Source organism: Panthera leo, chromosome F3 (genome assembly GCF_018350215.1).
Source record: "Panthera leo isolate Ple1 chromosome F3, P.leo_Ple1_pat1.1, whole genome shotgun sequence".
Lineage (NCBI taxonomy): Eukaryota > Metazoa > Chordata > Mammalia > Carnivora > Felidae > Panthera > Panthera leo.
The window spans coordinates 10,740,621-10,764,455 of NC_056696.1; the positions used below are offsets into that span (position 1 = coordinate 10,740,621).

Genomic DNA, 23,835 nt, shown 5'->3' on the forward strand with positions numbered 1-23,835 from the left:
CCTATTATGAGGGCATCACCTCACCTTTCTCTTTGACTCCTCCTTCCTCCCCCCGTTCTTCTCCTCCTGTCACCGTTCTTTATTCCCTACTAGGTTGTGTTTCCTGTCCCATTTATGCATTTTAACATTAGTGTTCAGAGGGTGTAGATTTCCATGTTCATTTATGGAGACACAACAATAGGAAGAGGGTAAATGAGTGAACCGTTCCCCTTACAAAAAAACAGATGTACTCTGCACAGGTTAAATAACGGAAGTCAGTCTCCTCTTAGAGATCACTTTGGAGATGACATTGAAGGAAAAATGGAAAGGAAGCCTGTTTTAGGAAAAGTGAAAGTGGTTATCACTAGTTGTCATACTCTTGATAGATACTGTGAAAAATAAAGATTAATGTAGCTACTATTGGCATTTTGATTTGTTTCCTGTTTTGAGTCCCCCCCCCCCCCTTTTTGTTTCTGGCCAAAAGTTGTTTTTATTTAATGTGGTAATATTTTTCATAAGCTATAAAATTGGACCGATCCACTTAAAAATTTTATCTTATCCTAAAATAGGTATTACTGAAGCAACAAGCTGTGAAGTAGAAACCAAAGGCTTGCAGCACGTGGGTGGCTCAGTCGTTTAAGCCTCCAGCTCTTACGTTCGGCTCAGGTCATGATCTCATGGTTTGTGAGTTCGAGCCCCACTTCGGGCTCTGTGCTGACTGTGCAAAGCCAGTTTAGGATTCTCTCTCTCCCTCTCTCTGTGCCCCTCCTTCGCTCGCTCGCTCACTCTCTCTCTCTCTCTCTCTCTCTCTCTCAAAATAAACTTAAAAAAAAAAAAAAAAACCCAAAGGCTCAAATTTCTTATACCCTCATCATGTGCTATCTCCTTATGAGCGTGACCTTACTGTAGTTACTGGTTGGCCACTTGGTTAATATTCTTTGCTAATTAGTGTTGAATTGGACTCCTTGGTCACAGGATGGTCTAGTAGAAGGAACAATGAGAAGAGAGTCAAGGGATTCCGAATTTCAGTCTTGGCCTCAGTTACTATCCAGCTCAGTTATTTCAGTGGGAATAGTTCTGCGTATTTTTCTGTTTTTCTCATGTGTAAACTAAGGCGGTTGATTGATTCCTTTTGATGGTCCCTTTCAGTGTTGTCTTCCCAAATGCCACATAAATGGAATCATACAAGGTAGCTATTGAGTCTGGCTTCTTTCGCTTAGCATCGTATGTTTGAGATTCATCCACATTGTTGTGTGTGCCATAGCTCAGTTTTCTCCCTTCCCCACCCCCAAAAAATGCTGGAGAAGTACCAAATGTGTTGCAGTAGTATATAGAAGGTACAGATTTTTGCTTTTGGGTTAGAGAGCTGGGAACCGTGAAAAGGTAGCATTTGAGCTGCGCCCTCTTCTTAAAGGGCTTTGAGAGTCAGAAACCTGTGTGAAGCCGGGTAGCGTGAACTCTTCCTGAAGCAAGGAAGCCTTCGTTTTTGTATGTGATCCTTGAGTGCTGGTTATGAAGAGAGAAACGAACTTCCGGGGAGATGAGGACTCCCCGTTTCTTGAACTCCATGTGCATTCAGCTGGGCCTTCACTGGAACCTGTGCTGGCCTTGGACTCACCTCTGATGGATTCCCTGCCGCATCCCTTACATTCCCAAACCTCTTCTCTTATCTCGAACCTTTCTACCTTTTTTTCTGTTTTCCTGTTTTTATTTTCTGAAAATGCCTGCCTTTGGACTACTGAGAAAAGTGTAGCTGTCTGATTTGAGCCCCACCACCTCCCTCTGCGTTACGTGTTTCTAGGTCCGTCTTCTCCTTTTCGTTCGCTTTTAAGAAATTCATTTCCAGTATTATGATCCTCCACTTTTCACTCTTAATTCTGTGTCTTCTCATTTCCTTCAAGGTCCTGCCTCATCTCTTCACCTCCTCTTGTTCTTGTATCTTCAGTGTATCCCTTCCCATGGAACCTTCCCTCAAAATCTCGAGGTGTGTGAGGGTTTATCAGCCCACAGACTTCACCCTCCACCCCAGTCTACACCCCTTTCAACTACTGTCCTCTCTCTCTCTCCCACCACTGCCAGACTTACTAAAGGAAGGACCCCTGCTCACCACTTTGGCTTCATTACCACCTGCTTTTTCCTTTGCTCCTTGCCATCTGGATGTGTCTCCGAAATTGTACTGCAACTATTTTGTCACTGTGGGTGTTTTCCTGTTTTCATGTGAACGTAATACTCTTAGAATCCTGTATGTGAACATGTATGTATAAACACTCCTGTGTCTACCACTCTGGCCATGAATCAGACTGTTGCCATGTCCCAGGGGGCCAGTGTAGGTCCACCCTGGTCACAGTCGCTTCTTCTGTCACAGAGGGAACAGTCATCCTGAATTCAGCATTATTGGTCACATTGCTTTTCTTTCCACATTTTTTGCATCTGTGTATTTACTTCCTCAAATAATACTTAGATTCACCTGTCCCCACTACATAAATCGAATCATACTATGTTCTGACTGGTTTCTTTTGTTCAACATTATGTTTTGGAGATTCATCCAAGTTAGTACATATGTCTATAATTCATTTTCACTGGATATAATATCCCATTATATGAGTACATCACAAGTTTTCTATCCGTTTTATTAGTGATGGACATTTGGGTTGTTTTTAGGCTTTTGCTATTCCAGACATACTGCCATAAGATAATTTTGTACTTATCTCTTGATGCATATGCATGAAAGTCACCAGAGTTTCCTTAGTAGTGTAATTGCTGAACTTATTCCAGTGTTACTCAGTACTGCCAGCAGTGTTTTTTCCTTTTTTTTAAAATTCATTTATTTAAATTCACGTCAGTTAACATACAGTGTAGTATTGGTTTCAGGAGTAGAACCCAGCAGAGCACCCAGTGCTCATCCCAGCAGTGCCCTCCATAATGCCCATCACCCATTTAGCCTCTCTCCCCTCCAGCAACCCGCAGTTTGTTCAGAGTCTCTTATGGTTTGCCGCCAGTTTTCCAAAGCATTTGTACTGGTTTATATTGCTACCAACAGAGAATAAGAATTTATCTCACCAAAACTTGACATTAACCACCTTTGTAATTTTAGCCAATTTCGTGGGTGTAAAGTAGTATTGTATTTGGATTTTAATTTGCATTTACTTAGTTTCCAAGGAAGCTGAACACCTTTTCTAGTGTTTGTGCACCATTTATGTTTCTTCTTTTGTGAAATTCCTATTCATTTGTTTTTTGCCCATTTTTTTCTATTGGGTTGACTTTTTTAATTGATTCATACGAGTTCTTTGTGTGTCCTGAATACTAATCCTTTGTTTGTATGTATTACGTATATTTTTTTCCTTGTCATTCTCTTTATGTAGTCCTTTGATGAACAGAGCTTTCAGTTTTGAAGTAAACGTATGTCTTCATTTTTGGAGTCTCGATAAACAAATCCTTCCTTTTCTCTAGGTTATGACAATATACTCTTAGTTCGTCTTCTGAAAAGGTACTAGTTTTGTACTTCACATTTAAGCCTTTAATCCTTCTGAAAATATCTTCTTTTTCTTGCTTGCTTGCTTTTTTTCTTCTTTATCTCTTTTGTATGGTGTGAATTGATCTAATTTCATTTTTTTTCCCAAATGGATACCCAGTTACCCTTCTATTGAAAACTCCATCCTTTACTCCATGATGAGCAGCACTCCCTGTCATGTATCAAGTGTCTAAAGATACGTGTGGCTCTGTTTCCAGATTCTGCTCTGGCCTGCTCGTCCTGCACAAGTGCTGCACTGTTCTAATTATTGTCATTCTGCGATAACTCGTAATGTCTCAAAGAATACAGGTCCTTCCACTTTTTTTTTTTTTTTTTTAAAGCATCTTGACCCTTTGCCCTTCTACTTAAATTTTAGAATCATGGAGCATCTGGATGGCTCAGTCAGAAGAGCATGGGATTCTTAATCTCCAGGTTGTGAGTTCAAGCCCCACGTTGGGTGTAGCGATGACTAAAAAAAATAAACTTTAAAATTAATCAGTTAATTAATTAATTTTAGGATCAGTCTGTCAATCACACACACACACACCCCAACCCCGAGAAGGAGAATGAAGGAAAAAGAGAAAGAAAATAACTTGTTGAGGGGCACCTGGGTGGCTCAGTCGGTTAGGCATCCAACTCTTGATTTCAGCTCAGGTCATGATCTCAATGGTTCGTGAGTTTTAGCCTCACATCAGGCTTTGTAGTGACAGTGTGGAGCTTGCTTGGGATTCTTTGTCTCCCTCTCTCTCTCTCTGCTACCCCCCACCCCCACTCACTCTCTCTAAAAAATAAGTAAACATAAAAAAAAAAAAAAGTTGTTGAGATTTTCATATGAAATTGCTTTGATTCCATAGATCAGTTTGGAATGGACTAATATCTTTACTGTGTTGAGGCTTCTAGTAAATGAATATTTATTTATGCCCTCTTTATAATTTTTAAATAAAGTTTTACAGTTTTCTACTGATTAGGACTTGCTATCGTTTGATAGATTTATTCCCAGAATTGTATATTTTTGGAAGTGTTAAAATTAGTAAGAAATGTTTTCTTTTGGTGTATGAAAGCAGTTTTAAAATAGATTTTGTGTGCTGTAGCCTTATTAAACTCTCTTATTCTAGAAATAGATCATTAGATTCCTTAGGATACTCTATTTACATTATCAAATCATCTGAAAAGACAGTTTTATTTCTTTTTTCCAACTTCTGTATTTTCTTTTCTTGCCTTGTTTTGTTGGCTGAGCCTTCCAGTAGCTGGCACACTTATCTTGTTCTTAATCTTAAAGGGAGTGCTTTTTACTCTTTATAAGGGTTAAGGAAGTTTCTTTCTATTCTTATGCGTAGAATTTTTATCATAAGTGGATGTTGAATTTTTCTAATTCAGTTAGAAAATTTCTAATTGAAAATTGAAAAGGCTTTTCTTTATTCTTTGAGATGATTATGTTTTCCCCTTTTAATGAATGTGGTGAATCCCATTAATTGATTTTTAAAAAGTGTTTATTTTATTCATTTATTTATTTTTAAACTTCTTTTTAATTTTTTTTTTAATGTCTATTTTTGAGAGAGAGAGAGAGAGACAGAGTGTGAGTGGGTGAGGGGCAGAGAGAGAGGGAGACACAGAAATCTGAAGCAGGCTCTAGGCTCCGAGCTGTCAGCACAGAGCCCGACGTGGGGCTCAAACTCACGAACTGTGAGATCATGACCTGAGCTGAAATCAAGAGTCAGACGCTTAACTGACCAAGCACCCCACATTTTTTTATTTTTTTAACCCCAAACTAACCCTGCATTCCTGGAATAAATCCACTGTAGTCTTTTTAAAATTTAATCTTTATTTTAAGCAGGCTCCACATACAATGTGGGGCTTGAACTCATGACCCTGAGATCAAGAGTCTCATGCTCTGCTGACTGAGCCAGCCAGGCACCCCCAGTCCATTGTAGTCTTAATATTTTACCTTATTAGATTATTTTTGCTAGTACTATTTAGGATACTTTTTTATATGTTTGTGAGTAAAACGGGCATGTATTTTTTTTTTCCTTTTTATACTCCTCTTTGTCAGGTTTTGGTATTGAGATTCTGCTGGCCTCATAAAGTGAGTTAGGAATTGTTTACTTTTTCCCCCTACTCTGAAAAAGTTGTGAAATACTGGAATTATTTTTCCTTTGGATTTCTGGAAGCAAGCAGAGTGAAATTGTTTTCATTTTTCCTTTTGGGAAGATTTTTACTGACAAATTAAATTTATTCAAATACTACAGGACCCTTTAGATTTTCTGTTTCTTCTTGAGTCAGTCTCGGTAAGTTATATTTTCTAGAGAGTAATCCATTTTTAAGTTTTACTTTCATTGGCATGAATTTTATTGGTTCATGATAATCCTCTTTTATAGTATCTGCGGCATTTTTTTATTGTGTCCTTCTTTCTGTCATCCTTAAATCATTTGCTCCTTCTCTTTTATTTTTTTATTCCATCATACCAGTTTATAATCTATACGGTTCTTTTGAAAGAACCAAGCTGGTGTTTCTGTTATGTGGGGTTTTCCCCCTCTTTGATTATTGTTGGTCTTTCCTTTATTCCCTTTTATCTATTATCTTTGGTTTAATTTCTTAGTATTTGATCTTTTTCTGTACCATTTGACAGCAGTAAACTACCCTGTCCTTGTAGCTTGCTTTGGCTACAAGGCTCCTGAGGCACCCTAGTCCTAAGGGATTTTTTTTCTGTATTCTAACTGCTTAATCTTTGTCTTTACATTTCCTAATGTAGGTGCCCTCTTCAGGCTTCTTTGCTCTATATCCACTCTTAGTTGGTTGACACTTTTACTCTTCAGATTTCACCTATCACTTCCCTGTGAATGATATAACCAGGGGACCCTGTCCTTGTCTGGGCTCTTCCACTAACTAGCTGTGACATTTTGAATAATTCACTTAAGATTCCTTAATCTGTTTGTTCCAGTAAAATAAGGAGGTTGGATTCAAGATCTCCAAGGTTCACCTCAGTAACACTGCTCGGTGGCAACTTTATAGAGTCTTTATCTCTGGCCTCTGTCATTTCTAAATGCCTTCTGGGTCACTTTTCTTACGTTGTTTTGGGGTTTCTCAAACTCTGTATATCTTATGTTAATCTTCTTACATAATTCACCTTCTCTCCCAAGCTGTTAATACCCCCAGTTCCTTATTTATGTTCCTGTTTTCTCTGGCACACATTTGGTTTGACTCCCAACATCCTGTCTCCCTGTACTACCGTCTTCATACTCAAGTCTGATGTGTGTGTGTGTGTGTGTGTGTGTGTGTGTGTGTGTGTGTGTGTTCTTTCTTCTTTCCTTTTAGCCCAGGTTAGGTCTTTATGTTTTACAAGAATGATTTCCCTGTGATACCTCCTTTCTTCCATCCCTTACCTTATAGGGGAGCCTCAGAGTTTTACTTAAAAAAATACCTGCTTTTGCATCTTAAATCTCTATTTATCTGAATTGAATTTATCTCTGTTTAATTGAATTGTCTAAGAATGTCGTTTCACTTCGCTGGCTTTAGATACCATGCCTTTATGCATCCCCCCCAAGAGGTAGAGACAGGGCACCTAAATAGTATTACTTATAGGCCACTGTGGCAGCCTCTGTACCAAGGATAGAAATCAGTCAGTCGTGTGTTAGAGTGCTTTGTGATTCACAAGCTTCTCATTTTTGTGGGAACTTGCAAGTGGAACCAGTGTATGGAATTTTTAGGATCTCCATGAGAGTGAAATATTTGGTTCTGGAAGACTTCCTGTATTGGTGACGTGTTAATTAACCGCTTGTCTCTGTTTTTCAAAATCTCATCTTCTTTCAGTCTTACGCATTTATGTCATATATATTGAGCATTAGTGATTTTCTGCATGGAGATGGAGACCAGTGGCTAATGACAAAATGTGCAACTTTAAAATAATGAAACTTCTGTACGTGGCTCATGAAGGTGACCCTAATTAATTACTTTTAAGTTTTATTTCACACTAGTTTCTCACTACTTGACACAAGTATGTACCCTTTTAACTTGATTAAATGTTTATGTCTAGGTAGTTCTTTAATTTACTATTTATGGGAAACTTTAGGAAAAAACCATAAGAGAACGATACACTATGAGGGTTTAAGCAGGTGGAAATATATGGACACTCCTTTTAGAATTATCTCACGGAAGCCTTAAATAGGTCTCTTGAGTCCCGTGATCTACCTCATTATTCTTCTGAAAGTGATTCGTGTGCTAGAAATGAGAGTATATGAAGGCAGAAGTTAGTAGCCGTTTAGAAATACTACTTTGATGTTCTGCCTCGTACTGTCCCAACAGGTGTCAACAGGTGTGCTCCATGTGTGCACACACGGGAGTGAGGACGGGCAGATGGGTTGTTTGAGTGGTAGGAACTGGCAGGTCAGGACCACATTCATGTGCCTCAGTGATTCTTGCAGGTTCCTGGAGTCTGTTATATTTTGTTGAGTGCAAAGAATTCTGGTGATTTCTAAATAGTACCTGGATATTGTAGTTTGAAAACCATGTATTATATCCTTAAAAAAATACTTGAGCATTAGGGTGATATGTCTTTCCATAAATTAGTCCGTCCTCTTCTAACATCTGATTGCAGCATCAGTGGTTAAAAAGCACAGGATGACATTTAGAAGATTATAGTTACAGCAGAGGTCTTGCTAATTAGATATATGCAGCAGTTTATACTTTGGAAATGAAGAAATCATTAAAAACGTTCTGCAGATGGTTGTTTTCGCCATGAGATTGTCATGTAGTAAAAGCATAAGTTAAGAACAAATCATCTTGCAGAGTCACCAGTGAGTTTCTTCTGTCCATGCCAAATATGGAGAATTGGGGACCAGAAGAGCACTTCAGTCCCTCTTTAGAAGTCCGTCTTCTACCATTCTTCCCAACAGTGACAGTGACAATAATCTCTTCCTTCTAAGTGCCGTGCTTATTCTGACCCCAAACACTGCATTCACTTCCAAATTCTCTAACACTGCCTTTATGGCTGGGATTCATTTTTTATATTTTAGTTTCTGTTTCTTAAGCTTAGTGTTCATTTATTTGTCCCGCCGCCCTCCCTTTAGTAGAGAAATCATTTTACTGTATGTCCTTTTTCTTTTAAATCCCTCTCGTCCTTGGAGGTACTTAGGAAAGTGCTTCTACAAAATTGATGGCTGATCAGTGCTGGTGACTGAAGGCTAGTGCTTTATTTCAGTTGAGTTTGTTTTTAATAGTTACATTATCGTGCTTGCTTTCCAGGCACACAAACCAATGGTCTGGACTTTCAGAAGCAGCCCGTGCCTGTTGGGGGAGCAATCTCAACGGCCCAGGCCCAGGCTTTTCTGGGACATCTCCATCAGGTAGGATGCTCTGCTCAACCATCAGGGAGGGTAAAAAAATGGAGGCATGAAATGCGAGGGCCTGGGGAAGTTACTTCAGCGTGTGGGACTTTTTACATTGATTAAAGCCTGTGCTAATCGCACCTAATTGTGTCCTTCTGAATGGTTCGGCTGGAATCCTGTAGCTTAATTGACTATATAGCTATTGACCCCGCAGCTGTGTGAAAAAAAGGAATTCTTTGTTATGAATGGAATGTATATAACAACGGGGTTACTGTTTTTGTCACTGTGGGTCTGTGATGGCTCACTGAAGGTAGTAAATTACAAAGTCATCCAAAAGGATGTAGTCACCATTGCCTGAGACCTGCTGAGTAAGGCTCTCAGTTCAGAATATGTCTTCATAAAATGTATCTTCATATGTCTTTGAGCTCATAAAATATGTTTTTAGACTACCTACGCTTTATATAAAAGAAGCTCCTGTGATTGAAACAGGTGAAATTTTAGAAAGGTCCTCTAAAGCCTGTTTATTCTACAAATTCAAAGGGATAGTGTGCAGGCAGCCCATTAGCATCTTCTACTAGAGGGAGGCCCTAGTTGACAGACTTTGGTCAGGTGCATAGGTTTGTGTTTCTGAAAGTAGAGAAACTTCTACATGAAACTTCTGAATAAAATATTAAGATGATTTAGCATCTAAAATAATTTAAGAATATATTGTAGAAGAACAAAAATGTTATTTTCATGTTGATTTTTTTTCCCCCTAAAAACATATTGTAGCCTCCAACAAGTTTTCTGGTTTCTTAGAGGGATAGCATTTTTGATAGTTTATGTGGCTTATATTAAGTGTCCATCTGGCATAAATTTGTGATGGTCCAAATGTATTTAAAAATCCCTGAAGGTACATAGATGATATGCAGTCTTTTCTCCATTGGATCCAAATTCCGAGATGAGTACAACTCCCGCATCAGCTACAAGGCCTCCAGCTCAGAATCCTTGAACCTTCAATATGCCCCATACCAAAGGACTTTAAATCAAGGAATTTTAGGGGCGCCCGGGTGGCTCAGTCATTTAAGCATCCGACTTCGGCTCAGGTCGTGATCTCACGGTTCGTGAGTTCGAGCCCCGTGTCGGGCTCTGTGCTGACAGCTCAGGGCCTGGAGCCTGCTTCGGATTCCGTGTCTCTCCCTCTCTGTCTGCCCCTCCCCCACTCATACTCTGTTTCTCTCCTTCTGTAAAATAAATAAACATTTTTTAAAAATTATAAACAAAGGGCAGCAGTCCATTCATTTTAGCTCTGAACTCTATATGAGCTCCATACTAACACTTAACTTCAGGAAACCTTGAAGTTATAGGATATATCGAAAGTGGAACTCCTTGTCTTCCTGTCAGTGACACTACCATTTTTTCCGTCTCTCAGATTTGAACCCTGGAATAATTCATGACTTCTTTCTTTATCTATATCCAGTCAGTTGCCAGGATCCTATGTAGTAGCACTGTCTCTCATGTTTCCTACTTTTTGTGCTGACTGCTGCCATTCTAATTTACACTTCATTTATTCTACTCTAACTTATATTCTTTTTCCCCATACATAGTCTTTCTTTATTTTCAGGACATTGACATTTTTGAAGAGTACAAACTAGTCATTCTGTAGTGTTGCTCGGTTTGGGTTTGGGGAGGAGTACAACATAAGTAGTATTGTGTTCTTGGTGGATTATACCAGAAGGCACGTGTGTCCTTAGTGGTGACTTTTCCTTTTGTAATTAATAAGTATCAGTGGAGAGATGGTTGAGAATATGTAAATATCATGTTATTCCCCACCTCTCACCCATTAGAGCATCCATTGATGACACTTGCCAGAATCAGGTATTAACGTGGCTGCCAAACAACGTCCCTTATTCTGATATAACCATGCTTTTTTAACTTTCTGAATGCATGAAATGTTGTGACAGACTTTCATGTATGGATTATAGGACAGAGTCTTTATTTCAGCCAGCAGTTTTGAGTTATGACTATAAATGTTCTAAGGACTTGACTGTATAGGTGTTGTGTGTGTGTATATATGCACACGCACACATATGTATATGTAAGGTTTTTACTCTGGTATATACAGGAAAATTTTGAAATTAGAATGAGTAGATAATTCTGATTGTTTATAATGATAAAAATAATGTATGTAAGTAGCTTGTTCTCATGTGTTCTTTATATAATGGATGAATTAAGCTTTTTTTTTTTTTTTTTTTTTTTTAACGTTTATTTATTTTTGAGACAGAGAGAGACAGAGCATGAACGGGGGAGGGGCAGAGAGAGAGGGAGACACAGAATCGGAAGCAGGCTCCAGGCTCCGAGCCATCAACCCAGAGCCCTACGCAGGGCTCGAACTCACGGACCGTGAGATCGTGACCTGAGCTGAAGTCGGACGCTCAACCGACTGAGCCACCCAGACGCCCCTGAATTAAGCTTTCAGAATCTAAATGTCCAATGATTATAAACAGGATAAGGAGTGTCTAATACAAGAGTGGCACGCCTGATGACGCTTAGTGTGGGAAAACATGTTCAGAAAAGAACTGGTAACAGCATCTTCTGGTAGGAGGTGGAGGAACCGTGAGCTTGTCCATAAAGTTTTACCTCTGTAAGATAGACCTCTTTGTGTTCTTAGTTCTAACTCAGTGACGTGCACTTAGTAGAGATTCTTGAAATACTTGCTGATGTCAACTTCGAATGATGGATGTCAATAGTATCGTACTAGAACTTTACGTCACTACTTTACTTTTAGGTCCAGCTCGCTGGAACAAGTTTACAGGCTGCTGCTCAGTCTTTAAATGTACAGGTAAGCTGGGTTTCGGGATTATGGATCAGTTTTACTATTTTTCCCATATTTTTTCTGACTTTTTTGTAATGAGCATGCAATAATTTTATAATAGGAAACACTTAGGAGTATTACCTTTTTTGATTACCTAATGTCTTTGAGATCCAAATACTGATAATCATTGACAACACATTCATAAAAATCCAGTTTATGTTATACTACTGTGAATGACAAAAGATGAACAAGAGAAGTCTACTTGCAGAGTTGGATGTGTAAGTTTATTTAATTTTTATCTGGGGGAGCATACGTGAGTGTAGGAAGCTGTTTCTGAGTTTTACAGTGATAACACATACCTAAACACAAAGCCAAATCATTTGTAAATCCCTTTTTGTTTCCAGATGCCTTTTTGTGGTTTTATAGTGTAGAGGAAAGAGCACTGGGCTGAGGTACAGAGGTTTTTAGTGTGCATTCTAGCTCTGCCACTAACTAGCTGTATGACCTTTGGCAAGTCACTGAACATCCTGGGGTTCCTTTTTTTTACATTTGTTTAAGTGGGGAAGTTTAGAAGCTTGCCAGGGTCCCTCTCTGCTCTAAAGTGCCGTGCTTCTAAGGTTCGTAACTAAGCCTGGTGTAGTTATTGAGGGGCTGCGTCGGATCAAAATTTTAAAAACAAAGGTTAAGTCTGGCTACTTTGCTGATGCACACAAATCATGTGGTAAAACAAAGTTCAGTTATTATGCGTTACTCCATAATTCAGTCAATCTGCTGCTTCCTTTCGTTGTAGTGTTTAGGTAGCTGACAGTCAAGAGGGGAAAGCCATATTCTAAAAGATTGATTTCAGTGTTGCTAATGACTAAAGACCTTGGGTTGAGCGTCCCGGGAACCCAACGGAATATGGACCTGGTAACACATGGAAGCAAGAAGAGAAAAGAAAAGGAGATAATGTGACCTTCCTTTCTGAGGGAGAGGAGGCAGAAAATTGCCTTGGTTGCCATGGTAAACTTTCATCCCTTGGAGAGATGTTGGCAAACAGGCTGTATCTCCAGTGCGGCGTGTTTACAGTCCTGCACTGTAATTATCTCCCAATGACTGGCAGAATTAATCAGAGCCTTTATGTTAATTAGCCTTGCTGTAGTCCCCAAAACAGGTGGTAGGAAATATGCAAATCTATGCAGAATGTTAATGCTCGCATAGCCAGTTTTAATTACCATAAAATTTCCTCTTAGTGTCCCTTTTAGGAGTGTGTTCTCTTTCCCTCTTGACTGTAGCGTTTCCCCTCCAAACTTGTGTGTTACTTGATGAGAGATGCTAAATTTGCAGTTATTTTAGATATTAGATCCAGAGTTCTGTGGGTCAAGTTGTCAGCTCCGAGATGATACATGAGGGAGTTTCAGGCTGACCACCGAATACATCTCAGGATGCAGGGGTGGAGGGTCTGATGTAGAGATGGGTTGAGAATGTGCTTTCCCTTAGTCCTTATTTCTGAAGTTGAGATCTGGGTTTCTGAAAAATTCTGTTGATTTGTGGAGGACCAAATTTTTTTTTCTTAAAAGTTGTTAAGTGCAACTTTGCTGGCATTGGAACAAGAAGTCTATACCAGCAACTTGTATTGTGGGTAATTTTTATATTTTATTTTTCTACTTTCATGTGTTCTGTATTTGACCATTTCTTTCTTTTATAGTTAGGAAACGACAAATAAGAAATGTGATCTTTTTTTAAGTGAGAAAAAGTCTAAAAATTTTCTATATTAAAATTGGGAAAATACAAAGATTAATAAGAAAGGAAAAGAATGAAACCAGAAAACTCATGACTAGATAAATCCACGTTGTAAACAAGTCTTAAAATATGGAGTTCTAAGAAGTATTCTTTAATCAGTTACTTGAAATCTCTTATCCCCCCTTCCCTCCCAGTCTAAATCTAATGAAGAATCGGGGGATTCACAGCAGCCAAGCCAGCCTTCCCAGCAGCCTTCAGTGCAGGCAGCCATCCCCCAGACCCAGCTGATGCTGGCTGGAGGACAGATAACTGGGGTAAGTTTTCACTGAGAGAATTATAATAAACTTTCTTTGTGTCAGAACTGCCACGGGCCAATATCTGATTAGAACCGTTTGCTGTAGCACACAAGTGACGTGGTTATGCCTGGCGCTGTTTTCTTCAAAGAGTTTGCTACGCCGTAGGCAGCTCCTTAAAAGGAATTATCTTTGTCATAAGTTTTCGGGGTATCTTTTCTTACTTTTGCAGATGCTCTCGATAAACTAGAGACTTTTTTAAACCCACGTGTCACCTGTTGCTTCATCATGCAGTGGAGTCGTCCTCTGACTGAGATCATTATATTGATGAGATTATAGTCATCAGTTTAGAGTTACGATATCGCTGCAGAGTAGAAGTTAAAGAGTGGGTTAGTACCTACACAAGAAAAATATTTTCTTTAAATTACTGTGTCATGTTCTAAAATGAAACCTCTGGTCTCGTATCCTGGCTCTACAGTTTACTGTGTGAACTCATTGCTTCATCTCCCTGTGCCTCAGTTTTCCTTCGGTTAAATGGAGATGTTGTCTATGTGAGATGCTCACAATATTGTTATATAGATAAAGAATAACAGTGTTTGTAAAAAAAAGAACAGTGCTTGGCATGTAAGTCAATAAATGTCTTTTATTTTTATTGGTAATAGATCGGCCTTTGTGAATACATTAAACTTTTAACTTTTCAGCCGTCTGTGCTCTAAGACACCAGAAGTATTTTTCCAGTGCTGAACGTTTGTCTGTTAAGTTATTTTGCGGGTGGAAAGGCTAGGAGACTGGTAAGGAAGAGTAGTTAACTCAATTCACATCACATCAACTCACACAATTTTTTACTTCCTTTCTTTTAGTTAAGTATGTTTTAGAAGTTGCAAATGGTCTTAAATATCTCCTCAATGGAGATTAATATGTTTATTACGTAAAATGTTTGTAAACATATGTATCTTGACAGCTGTTAAGTTTTTGAATGGTTTCATTTTGATTCTTAGGTCTCTGATGTACAAATTGTATTGGACCCTTTTAGAAGGAGGGTGGTGCCACTAAGTGAATGTACACGCGCTTAATGTATGTCAGGGTGGGATGCCTTGCTGGCTCAGTCGCTAGAGTATGCAACTCTTGATCTCGGGATTGTGAGTTGGAGCCCCATGATGGGTTTAGAGATTACAAAAATAAACTAAATACAATACATACATACATACATACATACATAAAAGCTTAAAAAAATAAAGTATATATTCCAGGCTTCCTTCTTGTCTGATCAGAACATGCCACCAAAAGGAAGGCTGAACACACTTATTACTTTGTGTCTGAACTAAGTGGCATTATGAAAGCAAGTTTTAATCTGCTCTAAATACATTTCCCGTTTTACTGTTTGGGTCTGTTTCGGGTGATTAGTGTCTATAATAGTGAGAGACCCTTGGGATTCCAGGTTCGTGTGGCTGGAGCTTCTATTAAACCTGGGCTTTAGGATTCATTTGCATGTAAAGAGAGCCGCTGTCCCCACTGTCACCACCTGTTTCACGGAGATAATGTGTTGGAAAGGGGATATAAAGTTGTAGAGACCCAGTGCTTTCAATAACAGAAAGGACTGTGTTGGGGAGGGGCTGTAGGGAGACTTGGACAAGAAACAAATGGAGCTCATATTCTTTAGTCATATCTTAGGACACAATGGAAATGATGGAATATGGCAGAGATTCATGCTAATGGGAAGCAGCTGGGCCTTATCAGTTCTTTCCGCGGTCAGATCCAGCATCCTTGTTCCTCATTCATCTGACTAATCACTTGCTGTTCTGTTGGGTGTAAATTTCTTTTCGTATCCTGTCAGCGTGGATTCTTTTTCTTTTCTTGCTTACTAGTTAATTACTTTTTTTGCCTGAACCCTCGAGCCCTGGACACGTTGGAATGATTGTTTAAGTCCAGAGTGAGGACCACCATTCTAATTTAAATGTTCCGCCCGTGATGGCAGCTCGATGGCTGATCAGCGTTTCAGCTTCGAGCTGACCGCGTGGAGGCGGGTGGCTGAGGTCTCACAGCCCTGGAGTTCCCTACCGCAAAGCAGTCGGCTGGCGTCAGGGGCCCTTCTCCCGCAGACCGTCCCGAACGTCTGTTCCCATTTTGTTTAGCTTACCTTGACGCCGGCCCAGCAACAGTTACTGCTACAGCAGGCGCAGGCGCAGGCACAGCTGCTGGCCGCCGCGGTCCAACAGCACTCCGCCAGCCAACAGCACAGCGCTGCCGGGGCCACCATCTCAGCCTCCGCCGCCACGCCCATGACGCAGATCCCCCTGTCGCAGCCCATCCAGATCTCCCAGGTGAGTCTCCCTTTGGGCAGGGGCGGGAAGTGAGGAATCAAGCGGCGGGCCCTCTTTAGCACAGAATCCACTTTCTGATCGTCGGCGTGGCTCCTCAGAAGGCCCGAGGAGCGCGAGAGCCGTGAAGGACGCGGTCGCCTTCCTTACCGCTGAACTAGAAGTAATACGTTTGTTTGCTTATTTGAATTGATATTATAAACACATAACTGATTATTTGAGTAACTGTTTACGTTAAGTGACAATTCTCGAATAATTAGTTGGCATATTTCTGAAGCAGGGGATTACTGTATTTATTTTAATTAGCCAATTATGGCAGGCATGGGTTCTTTCATGTGCTCCGCAGCGAATATTGCCACTCATGTGTGAGAGAGACGGCCCGTCCTCTCCCTGCTACGGAGCGATTAACTCTGTGCAGAGCTGTATTCGGAGGCGGTTTGGCTCCAGTGTTCACACTTCAGGGCGCAGTATCCAGAGATAATAAAAAGTTACTTGAGAGGCATAGACGGTGCTGCCTGGGAAGAAAGGTAAATGAAGTCCTTCGGCCCCAGGAGAGGGAGAAAGTCCGAGTATTGGTATCAGTAAGTTCTGTGAAGAGTTCTTATGAGTCTAGCGCTAGACAATTGTCTCTATCCCCCCAGAGAAGACTCAGAAGTAGACTTGCATTGTAGCTAGAGCTTGACTGGGACATTTAAAAGAGCCAGGGAACTATACGAAGCAAAGAATAGGTATCAGACTAATCTTTATGACTATGATATACAAGCTTTTTCAAGATAATGTCTTAATTGTGGCCACTTTCTTCATCACCAAATACGTTTTTAATGTATAAGCTTTGAGACCCTATGTTGACATTCTTCTACTAAGATAATGTGTATGAAAGCACGTTGAAAATTATAAAACACTAGACCGGTGTAATCAAGTTTGATATGTTATGGATTAGGTTTTTATATGGATAACTATTTTTAGGTATTTTTACACTTATTTCTCAGTCGAGTTAGACTGGTACCAAATTAAGGTGGGGTTTTTTTGTTTTTTTGTTTTGTTTTGTTTTGAGAGCGAGGGAGAGTGCGAGCAGGGGAGGGGCAGAGAGAGGGGGAGACACAGAATCTGAGGCAGGCTCCAGGTTCTGAGTTGGCAGCATAGATCTCGACTCGGGGCTCAAACTCCTAAACTGCAAGGTCGTGACCTGAGCCAAAGTCGGACGATTGACCAAGTGAGCCACCCAGGCGCCCCTAGACTGGTGCCAAATGTAACGAATCATTATAGATACTTCAATTTATCGATGCAGTTTCAGACACAGCACTCTCCATTTTTATGTAAGAGAAAGAGGAGTTGAATATTTAAAACCCCAACGTACTCTTTGCTCACTTGACTTTTAAAACCCATACTGATCCTTCCAGGCTAAAATCACTCAACTGTAACCATTTGTTCTGAGGGAATTTGAAGTAACTATCGAAAACTAGCTTTGACACGAGTCATGACACGGTGGATGCGGGCAGAAGTAGCAAGTCCTTCCCGCGGCTCCAGGTTTCTTCACACGCTCTGTGACCATACCCAGAGCACACCCTGTTTAAAAAGGACGGAAGAATTAGAATAGTGACTCTTCTTCACGTGGATGACACAGTTCGTCTCCTGGGAACCTTATGATCCAGCGAGTTTTCGTTTCGGGGTCTCCAATCCGTGTTTTCGTTCTGATTCTCTAGGATCTGCAGCAACTGCAGCAGCTTCAGCAGCAGAATCTCAACCTGCAGCAGTTTGTGTTGGTCCATCCGACCACCAACTTGCAGCCAGCGCAGTTTATCATCTCACAGACGCCCCAGGGCCAGCAGGGTAAGCAGCGCACGAGGCTGTCCGCTTCTGCGCCACACGCACCGACTGCTGTCATTTTAATGTTTCTATTAAATCTGACTGTAAACTCAGTATTCGTGTTAAGAAAAATATATTTTTTAGGGGCGCCTGGCGGCTCTGTCGGTTAAGCGTCTGACTTCGGCTCAGGTCATGATCTCACGGTTTGTGGGTTCGAGCCCCGCATCGGGCTCTCTGCTGTCAGTGCGGACCCTGCTTGGGATTCTCTGTCCCCCTCTCTCTCTGCCTCTCTCTCTCAAAAATCAATTTAAGAAAAAAAGAAGAAGAAGAAGAAGAAGAAGAAAAAGAAAGAGGGATGCATGGGTGGCTCAGGTCATGATCTCGTGGTCTGTGGGTTCGAGCCCCGCATGGGGCTCTGTGCTGACAGCTCAGAGCCTGGAGCCTGCTTCGGATTCTGTGTCCCCCTCTCTGCCCCTCCCTAGCTCATGCTCTGTCTCTCTCTCAAAAATAAACAAACAGTAACAAAAAAAATGGGGTTTTTTTATTTTTGGGTTTTTTTTAGCTAAGGAAAAAAAAAACCTATTTTTGGTCATGCATGCATGCCACATATTGAAGATCGTCCTTTACCGCCTTTCATCTGTTCAATCTCTCATGGTGAACCAAGAGTTTGGTCAAAAACCTAAGCGAAATCTTTCCAACATAAATTACTTCTAGTATTTTGATAGTTTTTCTTGGGAATGTATTTAAAAAATGTGGACTGAGCATTAAAAGCATATGCTTCTAACAATCTTTTGTTCTCTTTTAAAGTTTGAGAAGGAGAGAGTGTTACATTAGAAATTGCAAACTTTTGAGTTACAAAAAACACATTTAAGGCCTCTTAGTGGTAAATTTCTGTATCAGATAAGTTCAATTCTTGTTTGTAAGATTAGTGGAGGTTAGAGTAGAGAGATTCAGGGTATCAAGGCTTCACCCCAGCAAACGTTAGTGCATTGCTACCATTTCCTCATTATTTTTGTCCTTTAGCCTTTTTCTTCTTGATCATTCATTCCAAAATCTCTTCGCGTAAATACCTGTTCCACTTAACAGATAGCTTGCTCCTGTCATGAATCAGACAATTCTCTGGTCCAATATATACTGGCAGTTTCTAATGGATGCTGGGTTAAGAAGGTGAGCTCTTTTGGGACACCTGGGTGGCAAAGTCGATTAAGCGTCTGACCTCAGCTCGGGTCGTGATCTTGCGGTTCATGAGTTCGAGCTCCATGTCGGGCTCTGTGCTGACAGCTCAGAGCCTGGAGCCTGCTTCAGATTCTGTGTCTCCCTCTCTCTGCCCCTCCCCGACTCATGCTCTGTCTGTCTGTCTGTCTGTCTCTCTCTCTCTCTCTCAAAAGTAAATAAAAACATTTAAAAAAACAAGAAGGTGAGCTCTTTTTAGAGTTTCAGGCTTGCTTCCATTTAGAATACTTCTTCATTTTCATCCATTCCTTACTAAAATAAAGGATTGGCCAATCAGAGAGATCATCAGACAGGTTATCAAAGACACATATCAGTTTTAGTTTTTGGTTTTTTTTTTTTTAACGTTCATTTATTTATTTAGAGAGAGAGAGAGAGAGAGAGAGAGAGAGAATCCCAAGCTCCGCGCTGTCAGCGCAGACCCCAAAGCGAAGCTCAATCCCACGAACCGTGAGATCATGACCTGAGCTGAAATCAGGAGACAGCCACTCAGCCACCTGAGCCACCCAGGTGCCCCTATATCGGTTTCAGTTTTATGTCCCATATCTTACTGCCCAAGTTGTAGTTAACAAGATTGAATTTTAGGAAAGTAAGACATTAAGAATTTTAAGACTGCTAAGACTATGAAAAGATCGGTTGGAAATTTTCACTTCACTTTCTTATTCTTTATTTTGCCATATGTTCAGAGGAATCCTTAGTGTATCTGACAGGACATTTGTGTTTTCCAGGTCTCCTGCAAGCGCAAAATCTTTTAACGCAACTACCTCAGCAAAGCCAAGCCAACCTCCTACAGTCGCAGCCAAGCATCACCCTCACCTCCCAGGTCAGTTTTCTCCCACTGAGGATTACTTTCTCTTACCCTGATGTTTTGAGGGACTCTTGGACTTGGTTCAATTAAAAACACAACAGATCCCCACAGTACCCTAATAAAAATAATCCAAATAGTTTTCACACTGAGCAAAAATTCAAAGCAAGACTTATCAGCTTGATAAAGCAATACTATCGGATTGATGTAGTCTTTGAAAATGTCCAAGGAGTTCCTGTTTTCTTCTGTATTTATACAAACTAACCGTGTTAGTGGCAAATGAGGACTGAGTTCTGGCTCGTCGACCATCCTCCCCTCCACCCCTCCCCTCTCTGTAGTTGGCAGGAGAGCTTACCACTGGCACCAGAAACCCACTGCTTCAGTTAAAACACATCACGGTCCTCTGCCCTTTTGAAGAAACTGCAAAGAAGTTCCGATCCCCGTGTTTTCTTTCAACTTTGAGATGTTGCTTTAGCTCATTTCTACCAGAGTTTAGCTCTATCATAAAGTATAGGTCTAGACATCTTGAGATGTAAGCTTTAGACCTCTTTCACTTCTTAACCAGCTGTGACTTTGAGCACGTCATTTCATTTCTTCATGTGTAAATTAGGTAATTGAACCGGCTGATCCTGAATCACTCTTAAGCTCTGATTCGCTTTGTCTATACTCTTGCAAGTTCTCACTAACATATGTCCAGATTTGACAAAATTCCACATCTGTTTATGATAAAAAAGAACTGACAAAAACAAAACTCTTGCAGACTAGGAATAGGTTTCCAACCTTGTAAAAGGCATCTACAAAAAAAACCCCTACATCATACCACCAAGATCAGGAATAAGGCAAGGATGTCCACTGTTACCACTTTTTTTTTTTTTAAACATACATACATACATACATACATACATTTATTTATTTAGAGAGCATGTATGCATGAGCACGGGAGAAGCAGAGAGAGAGAGGGGGAGAGAGAGAATCCCAAGCAGGCTCTGACTTGAGTTCACAGACTGTAAGATCACAGCCTGAGCTGAAATTAAGAGTTGAATGCTTAACCACTTGAGTCACCCAGGTGCCCCAACTGTTACCACTTCTATTCAGCATTTTACTGGAGGTCTTAGCAGTGCAGTAAGACAAGAAAAAGAAATAAAGGACATGTAGATTAGGAAGGAATATGTAAAACATTTTAATTGGCAGAGGACATCATTGTCTATGTTAAAATCCTAAGGGATCTACAAAAAACTGCTGGAATTAATAAGCGAGTTTGGCAAGTATGTAGGATACAAAGTCGGTGTTAACAATGATCATTTGGAAGTTGAACTTAAGAGGAAAAATATTTACCCTGCTTACAGATAAATTTCACAAACATTTGCAAGACTTCTATGTAATTTTCAGTAGTGAAATTTAATCAAGACCTAAATAAATAGAGGGCTATAATGTGTTCATGAATCAGAAGACTTCGGTTGTTAAAACGTGAATTCTTTTCCAAATTGATCTATATATTCAACACAATTCCGATCAGTACCCAGCAGCCTTTTTTAAATAGAAATTTGCATCATGTTTCTAACATTTATATGGAATTGTAGAGGACGTAGAAAAATCAAATAACTTTGAAAAATAAGAAAGTTGAAAGACTGCCTCATGTCAAAATTAATATAAAGCCACAGTAATGAAGACAGCATGATAACAGCATATGAACAGAAATGAAATAGAATAGAAGATTCAGTAGACCCACACATCTATGGCCAAAGGATTTTCCACAAAGGTGCCAAAGATTTCAGTGAGAAAAGGAAAGTCTTTGGTTATGTGTAGGCAAAAACAAACAAGCAAACAATTTATAATGATTAATTTGAAAAGGGTAATAAGACCTAACCTTCCAGAAGAAAACTTAGGAAAAAAGTCTTTGTGTCCTTGGGTAAGATAATGGTTTCTTAAATAGGACACAAAAACACTATTCATAAAAGAAAAAAATTGACTAATTTTATAAAATTAAAATCTTTTTGTTAAAAGCATAAAAGAAAAGCCACAAACTGGAAGAAAATATCCTTCAAATTTATATCTGATAAAAGACTTGTGTCTAGAATTTATAACTAATTCACAAACTCAGTAATAAGCCTGACTTTTTAAAAAGGGGGGATGTGCAAAATACTTGAAAATACTTCACCAAAGAAGATATGTGAATGCCCAGTAACCATATAAAAAGATGCTGAAAATCATTGGTCATCAGGGAAACGCAAATGAAATATCACTACATACCCACTAGAATGGGCAAAATCAAAAAGACTGTGATAGTACCAAGTGTAAAGCAACTGGGCTCTTTGATGTATTATTGATGGGGTTGCAAACACTTTGGAAGACAGTTTGGCAGTTTCTTATACAGGATACCTTATGACCTAGCAATTCTACTTCTAGAAATGAATGTCCACACAAAGACCTATATATAAATGTTCAAAGCAGTTTTACCCATCATCACACCAAACTGGAAATAACCTAAATGTCCATCGACTAATGAATAGGTAACATAACTTTTGGCATATCCATATGATGGAATGCTATTCAGCAGTAGAAAGGAATATACTTCTGAAACATTTACCAACACGTATGAAGTTTGGAAGCATTATGTTAAGTGAAAGAAGCCAAACATAAAAGACTGCATACTGTATGATTCAATGTGTATGGCATTTTAGAACAGACAAAACCATAGGGACAGAAATTGTATCAGTGCTTGCCGGGGGGTTGGGGGCTAGGGATGGGGAATGGAGGGCAAAGAGCATAAAGGAACTTCTGTGGGGGATAGAGATGTTCTGTATCTTAAACGTGGTGGCAGTCACGTGACTACATACGGTTGTCAGAACATCAAACCGCATACTTTTAAATTGTGCGTTTAATTGTGAATATGCCGCATATAAAGAATCAGGTTGGAGTCTTGCAAAAGCCTGTTCCAGCAGTTCCTCCCTGGCCTTCGTGCGCCGCACACGGTGGCAGGGCTGGTGTAGCGCCATCCTGACTCCTGCTCACTGACTTCTACTCTGCCGTTTCTAGATCTGGCCCAGTCCAACCTGAGGTTTCTGGAGTTGGGGTAGCTTATCTGTAACCACCCCACCTAAAGGTACCCAAGCCATTTTTAGTCCTTTACTATTTGAGAACGGGGCTCCGTCAAGCCTGGAGATGAAATAACAAACAGTCTGGTAGTTGAGGCTCATGTCTACCTGTCAACCAGTCTCACTGCGAAGCGTGTAGCTGCAGAGGATTCTCACGTGGTTGGTGCTGGTTTGGACTCCTCCTCCAGACTGGTTAGGTTGAAAATTGCTCAGTGTCAGCAACACATAACAGAGGTGAACTTGGCTGTCTTCATTGAAGCAGGATGATAGAGACTAGCTTACTCTGGTTGTAGGCCTGTGCGATGCCTATTGTGTAGTTTTCTGGCCCGGTTGGTTCCGTTGGAAAGAGCTTATTACTAACCAGGTCAGAGTTGGAGGTATTTGACGCATTTAAATTACAAGAAAACTCCTAGCCGGAGACCTCATTTGTAACCCTGGCCTGTAATCTCTCATGTGGCCACTGTTCATAGGAAGGGTCAACAGAGCAATTACGCTGCAGCCAGGGTAGTACCTTCTGCTAATGAGGACTCACAAGGGCAGGCTCTCCTCGGGGCGTGTGAGTAAAACAGAGTAGCCTTGTGTTTGTGTAAGAAGGAAATGGAGTATTTTCTTTAAAAGGAAAAGAGATCATTCTTTCATGTCCCCAAATAAATTGTAGATAGATTTAAATAAATATTTTAAAACATATAGAGGAAGCAAGCAGACCATTAAAAGGAATTTTTGAGTTCGAAATAAGTGAAAGCTCTCTTAGATTTGAAGCAAGAGAAGATACTAGAAAGGAGGGAAAAAAAGTTCACCCAAATGACAATTTAAAGCTTATGTACCCTGAAAAATAAAAGGAAAAAAGCAGATTGGAAAAATTATTCGTACTAATACAACAGACAGAGGCTTAATCTATAACAATTGATGAGCTCTTTGAGGATGAGGACAAGGAGATCATTAATACACATGGGTTATGGAT

General features: G+C 40.1%; 1 protein-coding gene across 6 annotated transcripts in view; it reads left to right on the forward strand.

Moving 5' to 3' along the window:
* Positions 1–23,835, forward strand: part of POU2F1 (POU class 2 homeobox 1) — a 178,631-nt gene that overhangs the window by 125,213 nt on the left and 29,583 nt on the right. For all 6 annotated transcript variants that reach the window (XM_042926057.1, XM_042926052.1, XM_042926053.1 and 3 more), the window contains 6 exons: positions 8,729–8,829; positions 11,579–11,632; positions 13,522–13,641; positions 15,753–15,941; positions 17,642–17,768; positions 19,703–19,797. In XM_042926057.1, coding sequence (XP_042781991.1) covers positions 8,729–8,829; positions 11,579–11,632; positions 13,522–13,641; positions 15,753–15,941; positions 17,642–17,768; positions 19,703–19,797 — 686 coding nt within the window. The remainder of the gene's footprint in view (positions 1–8,728; positions 8,830–11,578; positions 11,633–13,521; positions 13,642–15,752; positions 15,942–17,641; positions 17,769–19,702; positions 19,798–23,835) is intronic.